The 14608-nt window shown below is 50.6% G+C and overlaps 1 protein-coding gene and 1 pseudogene across 5 annotated transcripts in view; both read right to left on the bottom strand.

The window, feature by feature from the left end:
• Nucleotides 1–4795: 4795 nt before the first annotated feature.
• Nucleotides 4796–7000, bottom strand: LOC124099492 (glycolipid transfer protein-like; annotated as a pseudogene).
• Nucleotides 7001–11122: 4122 nt separating this feature from the next.
• The window catches only part of Tpst1 (tyrosylprotein sulfotransferase 1), a 95131-nt gene continuing 91645 nt past the window's right edge, over nucleotides 11123–14608 (bottom strand). For all 5 annotated transcript variants that reach the window (XM_046454578.2, XM_058582684.1, XM_046454577.2 and 2 more), the window contains 2 exons: nucleotides 13948–13995; nucleotides 11123–11550 (listed from right to left, as the gene is read on the bottom strand). In XM_046454578.2, the coding sequence (XP_046310534.1) occupies nucleotides 13978–13995 (18 nt within the window). In that variant the 3' untranslated portion in view covers nucleotides 11123–11550; nucleotides 13948–13977. The remainder of the gene's footprint in view (nucleotides 11551–13947; nucleotides 13996–14608) is intronic.

Genomic DNA, 14608 nt, shown 5'->3' with positions numbered 1-14608 from the left:
CAAGTCTTTGAAGTGCTGATTCAGCTTCCGGTTTTCTATCCTAATTTTAATTCAATGAATATCTTAACAAGAAACAAAAACAGAAAAAACATTCATTCTTCCACTTACCTTGTCTTTATTGTAAATTTGATGTAGATATTTTAGACATATGAATGCTTATGGTCAATCATATAGTAAGTTCAAACCCATGGACCACCCGACCCTAGCCCATGAAAGGCACCTGGCTCCCACCATCAGCAGGAACCCCTCCAGGGCATCCCACAGAGGCTACCATGGCATGCATGCTGTGGACGACATGGCACCAAAAAGTGCAAAACCCCGCGTGTTAGAAGGAAACTGTAAAGAAGACACCCCCTACGGCCCCCGCGGCCCCCACCCCTGTGACGCTGGCCCTGGCAGAGGATCTGCCTCCTCGTCCAGTGGGCACCTCGTATTCGCTCCTGACAGTCATTTCTGTTTTCCAAGCTGAACCATCAAGTTCCCACTTGAGCAGTGCAGCTGATCCTGGCTGTTTGGGGATGTGCAATGAGTGGAAAGCTGTCCTTTGGCCGCTGCAAGGAAGAGCCACTCTCCAGGACTGTTCTGTGACAGCTCTGCTGCGGACTTAGTGTCAAGTCAGCTCTTGTCACTCCGCCACTGGAAGCCCTGTGGGGACTCCTTCCTCACATCCTGGCAATCACGCCAGAGTCGCTGGCCTGGGCCTGGCTGTCCACTCTGTACAGCTCGCCAGGGCCTCCTTCTGAAGATGGGAAGAAGAACATGTGCCCTAGTGAGGTGTGGGCGCTCTGCTAGCACCTCAAGTTTGACTGAGGACACATCCATCTTGGCCACTAAACTATCCTTCTGTCCTTCCCCAACCCCATCAGCCTGGGCAGCTCTGCTTTGCTGCCCCTGTGGAGGCTCAGGGTCTCACGACACACCCGCCTCCCCTTCCGCCTGAGACCCAGCCCTCTATGGGACACCTTCAGGCTTCTCCCCTGCCTTCTCCAGCACTCATGGCCCTGTGAGCTGGTCAACTGCTGGCCCTGCACATGCACTACTGGCCCCTGGTGCCCTCATGGTGTTCTCATAAGCTCCGCTTCCTATTTCCAACCTAACCCCTCTCTTCAGGACCCCTCCTCGTTCCAGGAGCCCCCTCCCCTGGGAAATGGCAACTTAATTAATTCCCTCACTGGAGGCTCTTGCTTGCTCTCAGTCTGTCTGCATGACCCTCCGTCTGGAGGAAGAGGTGCTCCGTGCTGGGTTTGAGGCTAATTCCCCTCACTGGAGGCTCTTGCTTGCTTTTCCAAAATGGAAACTGCTCCATGCATTGACCGTCCTTTCCTCTGAAAGTCAAGTCTTCTGTCCCTTGTGGCTGCTGTGGCTAAGGCCTGTTTCACTCATGGGCCACTTGTTCCTTTACAAAAGCAAAACCTTCTTGGATCTGTAGCCTCCTGCAGGTAGAGTGCTGCCTGGTGAAGTAGGAATCATCACAGTTCACCATGGCCTCCTACTCACTGCCTCCCACGGAGGCTGGGCTCTGACTGCCACTTCACTGAAGTCCGGAGTGGATTTCTGATGCCAGACCCAACTACTGTGTAGCGCGCACTCTCTGGAGCATGTCTCTTGGAATCCCTTCTCTGTTGAAGTCCACGACCCTGTTTGGCGCTTTCCCATCCCCTTGGACATCGCATCCCCTCTCTCCTCTTCTCTGTGGGAGTTGGACCCTGGAGTCTGTCCTTCGCAAGTGCCCTTGGTGCCTCATCTGCTTCCACAATTCCAACTGCCATGTGTACATTAGAGATGGCCAGATTTCCTCCTCAACCTCAGATCCTGGTCCCACATACTACTGACAGTACAAAACTCCAAGGCCAAAATGTGACACATCAACTTCCCACCATATGTCTCCCTAAGGAGTCTCCCTCAGATTCTCTGTCTTCTCCTTCATCCATGGGGACAGAAGGAGAAGCACGGAGACTGACTGAGGAGGTGGAGTAGGAGGGTCGGCTTTCCTGTGAGCTCCAGGTCTAAAAGAGACTGGGAAGGTGGGGCCTGAGGGTCACCCTTCCAATGAGCTCTAGGTCTAGGACACACTGGGGAGGTGGTGTTGGAGGGTCAGCCTTCCTGTGAGCACCAGGTCAAGGAGAGACTGGGAATGTGGGGCCAGAGGGTCAGCCTTCCTGTGCCGTCCAGGTCTAGGAGAGACTGGGAAGGTGGGGCTGGAGAGTTGGCCTTCCTGTGAGCTCCAGGTCTAGGAGAGACTGGGGAGGTGGTGTTGGAGGATCAGCCTTCCTCTGAGCTCCAGGTCTAAGAGAAACTGGGGAGGTGCTGTTGGAAGGTCGCCCTTCCTCTGAGCTCCAGGTCTAGTAGAGACTGGGAAGGTGGCGTTGGAGGGTCGGTCTTCCCATGAGCTCCAGGTCTAGGAGAGACTGGGAAGTTGGGCCCGGTGTGTCGGCCTTTCTGTGTGCTCCAGGTCTTGGAGAGAGGTGTGGAGCATGGCTGAGCTCAGCTCCCGGCTGCTGCACCCACCTATCCCAGGTGCTCTGCAGTTCATTCTTCCGCTGTCTGTGTGGCATCAAGAGCTGGCAGCTCAGAGGTGCTGCTCTCTTGTCTCTGACCCACTCTGAGTGGCACACATAATGCCAGAATGCCTTGGGTCCTATTCCTTGTTTGACTGACCTTCCAAAGCAGATGGGTGCCTGAGATTTGGAGGGCAAATATCAAAATATATTCTACGGAGTTGAGATGGGGCTTCTTGCTTCTTCCACTGGCAATCCTGGTCGTCCAAGGGCTAAAACTTTTCTTTTTTGCTGTGGCTCTAGCATCGTTCCCACTGTTGGTCTCTCTAGCTTCCTGGATGTCAGCAGGCAGGGTGGAGGGATTCATCCTGCTCTTTCATGACCTCTGGACTATCTCCAGAGTCCAGCATGATACTTAACACATGGTAGAAACTCCATGAATAGACAAGTTTTTGTGCCAGATCAAATTTAAATAATTGCCTCCCTGCACAGATTTTTCTCCTCTATTTTATGGCACTGTCAGTATAGAGACACAGGCCTTAGTGTTGATGCCACAGGCTGGCTGGTGGAAAAGGACTCCTCCCAGTTGTGATAGGTCCTGGGGTCTAATCCAGAGCAGAATATTCAAGGAGAGCCCTTTGATATGGGGTGCACACTGGTTACATGATATCTTCATTATCTTCTTCATTTATTTGGAGGAGTCCTGGCGATGGAACCCACGGGTGCTCTACCACTGAGCCACATCCTGGCCTTTAAATTTCTTTTCTTTTCTTTTTTTTTGAATTTTTGAGACAGGGTCTCTAAGTTGCTGAGGCTGGCCTCAAACTTGCAATCCTTCTGCCTCAGTCTCCTGAGTCACTAGGATTACAGGTGTGCACCATTGCGCCTGAACCTCAGATATCTTCCTTGTGCTAGACAACACAGGCCCCTAAGTGCTCCCTATATGTAGACTTTATTTTTTTTTTAGTAGTAGTTGGACACAATACCTTTATTTATTTATTTATTTCTGTGTGGTGCTGAGGATGGAACCCAGGGTCTCACAGGTTCTAGGCAAGCGCTCTACCACTGAGCCCCAGCCCAGCCCAACCCATATGTGGACTTTTATGACTGTTGTATTATATTTTCCTTCATTATTTAATTAAAATAAAACAAAAGTAGCATAAACTATGATGTGAAAACCACTCTCCAGAAGCCCATGGACAGGGACCGCGTGGCTGTGGGTTAGGGTCCCCAACTGTCCTGAGGCTGCCTGCTGCTTTCAGGTCCCTGCTGACACCCGGTGGAGCCCTCCTGGATGGCCAGCCTCCTGGAGCTCTTCCCAGTGCTCCCTCGGCCACGCCCACCCTGCAGCATTTCCTCTGTGCCAGCTCAGGTGGCTGAAGTGTCTGTGACCGCGGTAGGATCCCACCGAATGGAGAGAGGAGAGAGTGGAGCTCAGACGCAGTCCCCTAGTCCTCATCTCTAGGGCCTTGACGCGACCCCGGGGCCCTTCTCCTGGTAGGCATCATCATCTGCTTAGACACCACCCTGGACTTGAGGCTGGGGGGCTGCTTCTTTCAGAGGCAACACAAAGATGGGGGTCACCTGGGGGCTTCCAGGACCCCTGTCTGGCATGCAGCTGAGGGCTCCTGGAGAGATTGAAATGACCCCTGAGAGCAAAGGGCTGGGTGGCCGCACTTCAGGCTCCCCAGGCTGTGTGGCTTCTGTCCTGACCCCTGACACCCCCCACCCCACCCCCACCCCTCAGCCCCAACCCCTGAACCCCCTGGACCCTTCCTGACAGCAGGACACAAGCCACAGATGGAATGGAACTGAGCAGGTGTGGCAGGCTGGGCTCTGGCGCCAGCAGGAGATCAAGTCTTGACCTCAGGGTGGTCTTTCCAGCTGAGCTCCCTGTGTGTCCTGAGAGTGGACACTCTGCTTCCTCCCTGACTGAGTTCCATAAGAACAACCAAGGCCAAGGCTTTTTTTTTTTTTGGTCCTGGGGATGGAACCCAGGGTGCTCCACCACTGGGATCCTCGGCTTCCCAGCCACAGGGGTTCCAGGCGTGAGCCACTACGCTCAGTGAAGAACCAAATTCTGAGATTATGAATGTTATTAATTTTTCATCAAAAAGGTAGACTAAATAACGAGAGTCCTTAGAAAATCAATAAGTTGAAAGTTAATGTTGGTCTAGCTAGATATGTAGCCTTGGTAAGTCACAGTATTACTCAAAACCACTTTTATATCTGTAAGAGTAGATGGTTCAATCTCGGGATTATTTTAAAAGCTCCCTCATTTCTTTTTTTTCTTTCTTTCTTTTTTTTTGTGATTCCAAAATAGACATTTGTTTATTAAGGATCATTTAGTTTATGCATACAAATCACCAATTGTTCCTCATTGGGTTTTTAAACACACATCACTGGTTCTGGGGTTGCTTTGTTTGCCCCCACTTTAAAAAACAGAGTTCTTTTTAGCGCCAAAAAGGACAGTTAAGGCAGCAGGGAGTTTCCTGGGGTCTCATGGGCTGGAGGGCTCCCATCTCCCCCTCCAGAAATTCATGTGGTAGGTAGTTTCTCAGGTTGGAAAACCTGTCCCTGAAGAAAATAATCGTGCAGAAGAATGCAAATACAGTCATCTGTGGTCAACTGTGTGTGCCCAACAGCTTGAAAAGAAACACCCTCTTGGTCATCAAAGACTTGCTGGTTGGTTTCGGCTACTTAAAAAAAACAAAACAGAAACAAAAACAAAAAAACAAAACTGTCTGGCGGAAAGAAGCCAGTCAGAGAGCAGGGTTCCTAGTGACGCGCTGTGAGGTCGCTGCACACACCACACAAGGACACACACCAGTTTGCTTTTTGAAACAACGCAGTAGGGACCCTGCATAATTTCCTATCAACTCTTCATGGTCCTTAAAATACCCATAGCTTGGTTCAGCGACATCCTCCAAGGACACCTGCTTCTCTATAAAGAGAGGCATCCACCCTCTCATGAGAGCTGTGCTCCTGGTGGGGAAAAACCAAAACCCCTAGGACTTGATTAGAACGGTTGATTTTTTTCACACTGACTGCAGGGGTCCAGTGGGTCTACCGGTGGTGAAATCCAAAGGAGATTTGGAAGGAGGATCATTAACTTATTGCTTCATTAGAATAGACCCCCCCAAAAAAATGACTTTTAAAAGCAGGGCCCACGCCTGCAGGCCCCAGCTGGGCTGGGGGGCTCTGGGGACGCAGACGGCCCGCTGCTTGCTTCACAGTGATCGGATGGTGGGTGGCCGGTGGCCAGTGGCCCTTGGCGCTGGCATGCGGCTGTGGGCGGGGTGCCTACACCTTGTAGTTGAGCTCAGCGTTCATCTTTGTGTACATCTCATAGATGACGTCGATGGTGGCCGTGTAGTTGACCAGGAAGAGGCGGATCTTCTCCAGGCCTTCTCCTTTGTCACGTTCTGCCCCTTGGAGAGGGCCTTCAGGAAGTCCCACTTGTAGGGCGCTGCGTACAGCGCGGCCTGGAAGATCTTCTGCACAATCTAGCTGTGGTACTTCTTGAGGGCCATCTCGTAGGCCTTGGTGGCATTGACGTGGATGAGGTTGGGGTGGTTCTCGTCCCGCTGAAGCCAGATTTAAAATTAGGTAGTCAGTGTAGTTAGGTAAATAGGGTCTAATACCGAGTAAAATCTAAAATGGAGGCCATGCTGACAATGATTCCGGGAAACGCAGGACAACTCATGGAATGTTAATGAAGTCCCTGAAAGGCTCTAGGCCAAAGTCCACCCCAAAGAAATGTTAATGGAACCCAGGAAACAGCCCCCAACAGATTTGGAGATAGCCCATCCCAAAGAAGTGATAATGAAGTCCTTCCTGCCCAGATTACTTGTTTGGCCCACCTGTGTCCCAACCCTTCCCCCTTGCATTCCATCACCAAACCTATAAAAAGGGGAACACATTTGCCCTTCAACAGATTCCACCTCTTGGGGTCCCCTTCTTCCTCAGGGAGAAGTCTTTTCTGCTGTCCTTTAATAAACTTCTAATTTCTACTCTGACCTTGCCTCAGCGTGCTTTTCTGGTGTTATTCTTCAACATTGGGGAAGCAAGGACTTGTCACCGGCCAACAGCCGTAACACGCTCGCCATCACAGATGCTCTGGAGGAAGACCTGGATAAAGCCAAGGCCTCTTTTCAGCCACATCAGTGCCAGCGTGGCCCCCACTTTGGGCCATTCTGCTCCATACATTTCCTTCTCCACCTCCAGGATGTTCTGCAGGGTCCGGAACTTGGCTGGGTTGGTGTCATACACAGCTTTGATTTTCGTGATGTTGCCACTTATGTCTGCCTTGATGGGTGTAAACACGGGGGACCCAAGGCAATCGAAGAAGGGCGGCAGGTGGGACACCGCCTCCAGGAAGGGCCCGGTCTCTATCTGCTTGTCCGCGGGCAGCGGCTTCAGCAGGTGCTCCGCCAGCAGCGCCATTTCGGGGTCGAGGCCCGCGGTGATGCCCCAGCCGGCGCCGCGGGCGTCCACGTCGCCCCCCCCCCCCCCCCCCCGCCGCCGGCGTCAGCGCGGGGCCGTCACTGCAGCCTGCAGCAGGCTCTGGGGATGCCAGCGTTGCCACTTCCGCCCGCGCCTCGCCCTGGTAGCCGAGCGCCTCCCTCATTTCTTTTTTACTTTTTTCCAAAAGTATTTGTGTCAATCATAACACATTTAAAAAAAAGAGGTAATCAAAAGAAAACAAAGATGCCCACTGTACCCACGGAGAGGGGCCATCACCAGTGTTTTGGGATGCACATTGTCAGTGGGATATCAGTTTAGCATCCTACTTATTTTTCTGTTTTCTTTTCTTTTTTCTTTTTTTGTACTGGGGATTGAACTCAGGGACACTTGACCACTGAGCCACATCCCCATCCCTTTTTTGTATTTTATTTAGAGACAAGGTCTCACTAAGTTGCATAGCACCTCGCTTTTGCTGAGGCTGGCTTTGAATTCACGATCATCCTGCCTCAGCCTCCCAAACTGCCGGGATTACAGACGTGTACCACCATGCCTGGCTTTTCTGTCTGTTCTTTAGAAGTAAAAATGAGTTCAGAGCTGGACATGATGTCACATGTCTGTAGTCCCAGTGACTGGGGAGGCTGAGGCAGGAGGACAGAGAATCTGAGGCCAGCCTGGGCCACTAAGCAAATCCCTGCCTAAAAAAAAAAAAAAAAAAAAAAAAAAAAAAAAACCAACATAGAACGAAAGTACTTTGTAGTTTGTATTGAACAACTTCGTGACTTCAAATTATCACTTAATTTAGAATGAACATTTCTCTGCTAAGTAATTTTGTACATCATCGTTTATTATTTATTTTTATGGGTAGAATTAGTGTTTCTTTTTATGTCTTCACATTTAGTAGCTGAGTGATAGTCCATCATGTGGGTATCATAATGCATCCGACCACTCACCTCCATGGTTTGGTTGTTCCAGACTTTCTCTTCAGGCACTGCACTGCATGGTGTGTACTCAAGACCCTTCCTCCCTCTCACCTTTCAACCTTCTCAGGTTCTGCAGTCATCCCAAGTTGGGCCAGCAGAGGGCGTGGTGGGCTTTCCTGCTCAGAGCAAGGCCAGGAGGCTGTTTTTCTATAGTACTTGTACTGTGAAAATTATCCCATTTTGAATCTTCAGTAATTATCCACAAACTCCAAAGGGATAATAAAAGTTATTAATTTTTCTATGAAGATCAAACACACACACCCCCAACACTCAAAGTAGTAAACTGTGAAGACTTAACAAAGGAATGAAATGGCCTGACGCCCAATTCAGAATAACTAAAGGAGCACTCTGCTTCATGCGGGGTGACAAAGTCTCTGTGGGGGTGGCAGGGGGCAGTGACAATGCAGCAGGAAAGCAGACTCAACCTGAGGATACTGGTGGTACCACAGCAGGAGTCCAGACTGCCCAGGATTCACAGCTCCTCAGGAATGTAAATTTCAACAGGGTGTTGCCATTTCTTTTTTTTCTGTGGAGCTGGGGAGCGGTCCAGGGCCCTGACAGTGCTAGCAGGCGCTCTACCCCAGAGCTACTCCCCCGGCCCAGCAGGCATCTAGCGCGTCCCATCTGTTACCCACCAGCCTTTCTGGTAGGCAGTACCGTGCGTTTTATTAGATGGTGCTGCAAACGGGTTCTACAGCCATCTTTCTCAACTCTCACCAAGATCATGAAGTCCTGAGGGCAGTGACCTGCCTACACTTCTTGGCACACACAATTATGCCCACCAAATTACTAAGTCCAAGGTGGGTACTTAGCAAGTTGTCATTCAGCACTAATGACGGTTTCTATTCTTTGCAAGATGATCACCAAGGGGGACAGTAATGGTTAAGGCCCAGACTCTGGAGCCAGGCTGCCTGGGACTGTATCTGGACCCCATCACTTACCGGCAAAGCACTTTACTTCCTGAGCCAATGACCACTTCTGCTATGTAGTGAGAGTACTTACCCAAGAGAGTGCTTGGAAGAATCAAAACACGTTAATGGTGCTGTGGGCAGGTGCAGGGGCCTAGGCCTGAGGGACACTTGGTAGCTGGTTCTAGGGCGGCTGCTGAGTGGACGGTGCTGAGGTCCTCCCTTGCACTCCTAAGTTCTGACTCTTGAGGCTGCTGTTCTTCATGCCTCCACAGCCACTGAGGACTGCAGCCTCCATCCTCCCAGTCCCCTGCCACTGTGTGTTGTGGCCGCCCTGCCCCATGGGCTCTCTGAGATTATAGGCCCACATTTGCCCTTTACCCTCCCTGTGCAGGGCTCCACTGGGCCCCACCAAGAGCTGTGACCTCCCGGATGTCACGTTGCCCTCGGACAAGGCTGAAGCCCCTGGTAACAGCAGTGCTTTCCTCCCAGGGCTCCCACAAGTGTGTTCAGACCAGAAGAAATGAGGCTCTGTGCATGCAGGAGACTCAGTGGGCAAGGGAGCATGGCATCCACTCTGGAGGACAGCAGGGAGTGGCAGGGCTGTGGAGTCATGTCCCTGCTTCTCTGCGTCTCCTCCAGCATTCTCCTGTCCACTGACAGTGGGTTCTCCAGGGTGGGCAGTGTGGGGCACACACTCCAGATGTCCCTCAGGAACGAGCCTGTGGTAGGCTCTCCAGGGATGTGACCTCTTCCCCAGGGGTGGACAGAGCTGAGAAGCATCTGTGTCTGTGACTTTACAGTGTTTGGAATTCGCAGAGATGACTAGGACGTCTGAGGAAGTGAGACTCGGGGCACTGAGCCCTGGTGAGCCTGGGCAGGTGCCCAGGAGGGGCTGAAGGAGCAGAGGGAAAGGCAGAGGGGAGCCCGCGTCTGAGGGGGCATGAGGCTCTGCCGTGGTGGTGAGAGAGTCACGATATCTTGAGGCACCGAGTGTCAGGCATCAGAGAATCAAAGAGGGCTTGGGAGCAAGGGACTAACATAAACCAGCGCCTGACTGAGGACCTGGCAGCTGTGTGACAAACTGATGTGACTCCATTTTTAAAAATAAATAAATAACAGCAGCTTCTACCTCAAGGCCTGTCCTAAGGAAGGGGGCGTGACCCTTGTCCTTGGAAAAACCCACAAGCACTCCTAAGCACATACCCACCCTGCTGAGTTGTTTGTCTGCAAATAACAGGAGAGATCTGTGGCGCCAGGTGTCCCTGACTCAGGCTAGATGAGGACCCATAGCAACCTCCAATCAGCATGAGTCAGGGAAAATACCTGGGATGCCAGATGACCGGCCCCCCAGTACTTTATGGTGGTTGATAACATGTTGGGAAATCATGTAGTTTAGCACGTACACCCCTCGTGGCCTAAACCAATCAGTTCAAAGGAATCCCCCTCTTGTACTAATCAATCACCCCTACCCAACTTGTTCCCGCCAGTGAATGTGCTAATCAATGAAGAGTTGTTGTCTGACTTTCCTGCGGTGTGGAATGATTTGCTGTGTGATGTTGTGATGCATAGAGTATCCCCCCAAAACCTATAAAATCTCACTGAACAAAGGACTGGGACTCACTCCCTGGGACCGCTGTGTCGGGAATGGTTGTGAGTCCAGGCTCGAGCTTGCAATAAAGACTCTTGTGTGACCGCATCGGATTCGGCTCCTGGGGTCCCATGAATCTGGCATTACATGTCACTTCAAACTGAGGGGCAGGGCAAGGGGTGAGCAGGAGGGGTCCTGGGGCCCGCTGGGCCAGCTAGGTGAGCCAGGCTGAGGTGGGTGAGGAGGTGGAGGGAATGGGGTAGGTTCTAGGGGTCATCTGAAGTTGGGTGGGAAAGACGGAAGGAGTCAGGTAGGACCCGGGGTTTTGGCCTGAGTGGCAGGGCAGAAAAGACTGCAATTCCTGACGTGGACCGATAGGAGGTGGACAGGGGTCGGGCAGGATGAGAAGACACCTGGCCACGTGGGTGTTCTGACATAGTCTCTCTGTTCCATGACAATGGTCTCCAGAACAGTCTGGGAACACTGACTCCTCCACTCTGAACACAGCGGCCAGTGAGGAGCAGAACAGGATTTGGACCACGGGCCGCAGCAGGTCTCTATGAATCATGCAGGACTTCCTTGCAAGGACGCCTGAGGGGAAGGTCTGCAGGGCCCAGCTTAAAAGAACCAGGTCTGTGCTTCTCTGAAATCACCAATGAAAATACGCAACTGCAGAAATGCTCCACATTCAAAGCTTTTATTTTGAAAAATAAAATACAAAAGTCATTAAGTTGTAAATGTATACGGTAATTTCCCAACTTCTCAGAAACAATACAATGAATTACTTAAATAATTAAGATATTTAATATTATCCACATCAATACATTTAAACAGGCACAAGTGTTCTACGAAACATTGGACCAAGTACAGACAACCTATCCCAAAATGAAACTGCCCATTTTGCTTACAGAATACCATTTTTAAACCCTCCCCTTGAAAACGAAGTTTGGAATCTGTTAAGAAAAGATGAGGACAAGAGTAGGGCTAACTGAGGGCACTGTCCCCTGGCTCCTTATCCACAGGAGCGGACACCTGCTCTTGGCAGGAGGGGCTGGAGTGCACAGGAGACGGCCGGCCGCCTGGGCTCCGCTGGGCTCCGCAGCTCCCTGGGGCAGACAGACAGAGCGTTAGGACTCCCGGGCTCCCTGCCTCCTGCCTCCATCCCTGCTCGGGGCAGGCACTGCAGGACTGCCCCGCGCACCTGCAAGTGACTTCTGTGCAAAGTGCAGAGGCAGCCCTACCCTGGGCACGGCTCAGTGAAGCCACTGAGGGCACCGCATCCAGGGTGCCGCAGTCACCTTGATACCTTGGCCATCTGAACAGGTGCACACTGAGACCCTGCAGAGAAAGTGCCAGAGAGCACGTGCCACACCGAGATGTAGAGGGACCCAAGAAACCAGGGACGGGCATGTCCCAGGATGCGCGGCAGCCCCCAGCTTCCCTGAGGGCTGGGCACCCACAGGCTCAGTCAGCAGGCCAGGGTGGAACACTGCCCTGGGCGCCCCAGAGCCGGGTCAACAGGCAACGCCTTCTCTCATGGACCAGCCAGTGGGTCAAGGAGGCCCCTGTGCATCAGCAGGCCTGGGGTACCACCTGCGGATGCTGAGGCCACCTGGGTGAACAAAATCATCCAGGATGCAGGACAGTGGTTGGACATGCAAGTCTGTATGCAAGGGGGCATGCAAAGGGTGTGCAGAGGACATGGTAGGGACACGCAGCATCTGCACCTTGGAAAAAAGGCAACTGTGATTCTAAAACCTATTAACTCAGTGACACAGCAGCGCTCCATAAATATAGCGAACCACAAAGATCTCCCACTCAATCTCTCTTACTTAACTTCAGTTTTCTCATCTACAACAACAGGAATAACATGGGGTAGGAAAGACAGTGGAATGAGAAGGACATCATTACCCAAAGTACAAGTATGAAGACACAGATGGTGTGACTCTACTTTGTGTACCACCAGAGACATGAACAATTGTGCTCTATGTGTGTACTATGAATTGTAATGCATTCTGCTGTCATATATAACAAATTAAAATTAAAAAATAAGTTAAGAAAACAGGAATAATAACATTTACCTGCCAGAATGCTTTGAGAACTGAAAGAATGAATATATATATATATATATATATATATATATAACTATATATTATGTGAACATAATTAATAGATAACTAAAAACAGAGTGCACTTGTGGGCTTATGCCTGGTTTGAAGAATGCACTCAGTACATGGTTATTATATAAAGTAAAAATAAAAGCAAAAATCAGGCCAGGTGCAGTGGTGCATGTCTGTAATCCCAGCAACTCAGGAGGCTGAGGGAGGAGGATTGTAAATTCAAAGCCAGCCTCAGCAACTTAGCTAAGGCACTTAGCAACTCAGTAAGACCTTGCTCTTACCAAATATAGAAAAAGGGCTGGGGATGTGGCTCAGTGGTTAAGTGCCCTGGGTTCAATATGCAGCACCAAAACCCAACTAACCAAACAGAAATTCAGCAAGCAAACTAAAGAAAAAAAATCATGACCATGTGTTTAGAGATGCTGTCTGGGCTCCAAATGACCTGGGGTGTGAGCACTTGGGAGCAGTTCTGCCAGGAGACCTGGGTTCAGAACCAGCTTCACCACAATCGACCTGAGGACGCACATGCACCCAGTCCCCAGGGGACTGGGAAGGCGTGCTGGCCACTCAACACTCAGCCCTTACAAGCCATCTCAGACAGCATGATACACTAAGTAGAGCAAGGGCCAGGCACAGTGGCCCGTGCCTGCAATCCCAGCTACAGGGGAGGCTGGGGAGGAGGATTGCCAGCCTCAGCAACTTAGCAGTAAGATCCTGTCTCAAATAAATAAATAAATAAATGTGTAAGGGCAATCTTGAAAAACCAAACAGAAGAAAAAAAATCTCATACACACATACTCGTCCAAGTCCAGCAGAAAGAGCAAGCAGCAGGGGCAGTGGGGAGAGCCTGGTGACAAGTCAAGAGAAGATGCTCTTTAGCTCTGGGCTCCCTCTTGCTCCATGAGATGACCTAATATCTTGCTCCCTCTGAGATCAGTTTCCTCATCAGCAAAAGGTGAGTGGGCTTGTCTGTCTACAGGTTTTCTCCATAGTCATGATGTCAGACCCCTTCATCACCAAGGTAACACCTAACTCTATTTGTGTGTCCCTGAAGACGAGAGGGTGTTAAGTGCTACCAGTGACCTCTTTATCTTACAGGTGGCACTCTTTGTTTTTTTGGTGGTGCTGGGATTGAACCCAGGGCCTCATGCATGCTGGGCAAGCACTCTTACCACTGAGCTGTATCTTCAGCCCTTTGTTTTACAGATGAAGAAACTAGGACATAGTGAGGTTAAGTAATTTGCTCAATGCCACACAAGTGACCGAGGAAGGATTCCAACCCAGGCACCTGACTCCAAAGCTGTGCTCTCCACCTGGTGATGTGGCCTTCTGCGACAGTCCAGGGGGACACCCCAGAACCCAGGAGTGAAGCCCAATCCTCACCTCGAGGTGTGAAGGAGGTTCCAGGCCCTGCTACTCCATAGGCTCCGTCTGTTGAGGGAAGAAAAGATGCTTTAAAGTCCTTGAAGTTGGCTGGCCCAGTGTGTCTGTTCCACTGAGACATCGGGCAGGGTCTGCAAGCTCTGAGCCCAGACTTCCCAATAAACACAGTCTACAGCTGCTGTACAACGAAGCCTCTGACTGGCTTCCCGGGTTCCAGAGAGGGAGATTGAACCCTTGAAGTCTCCCAAGTGAAGTTTATGTGTGAGCTGAACCACATTAACCACAGGGCTCTGACATGGCTGCAAGTCTTTTGCCCAATTTTTAAAAACCTTTTTATATTGATTTGTAGTAATTATCTATATTCTACAAGTGAGTCCTTTGTTTCAAACATTTTTCCTGCTTAAGACTTATTATTCTTCATGATTTTTAATAAGTACATATTCTCAGAACAGTTCAAATTAACAGTTCAAATTGTCCATCTTTAAATAATCAGTGCTTTAAAAAAAAACACCAAAAAACAAAACACTTTTCAGTTGTAGGTGGACACAATACTTTTATTTGATTTATTTACTTTTATGTGGTGCTGAGGATGGCACCCAGGGCCTTGCACGGGCAAGGTGAGCGCTCCACCGCTGAGCCACAGCCCCAGACCCATGATCAG

The sequence above is a fragment of the Marmota monax genome, unplaced genomic scaffold (assembly GCF_021218885.2).
Source record: "Marmota monax isolate L192 unplaced genomic scaffold, Marmota_monax_Labrador192_F-V1.1 WCK01_AAM20220418_F8-fsc00086, whole genome shotgun sequence".
NCBI lineage: Eukaryota > Metazoa > Chordata > Mammalia > Rodentia > Sciuridae > Marmota > Marmota monax.
Note: the sequence above shows the minus strand (reverse complement) of the source record. Positions and strands in the feature narration are given on the sequence as shown.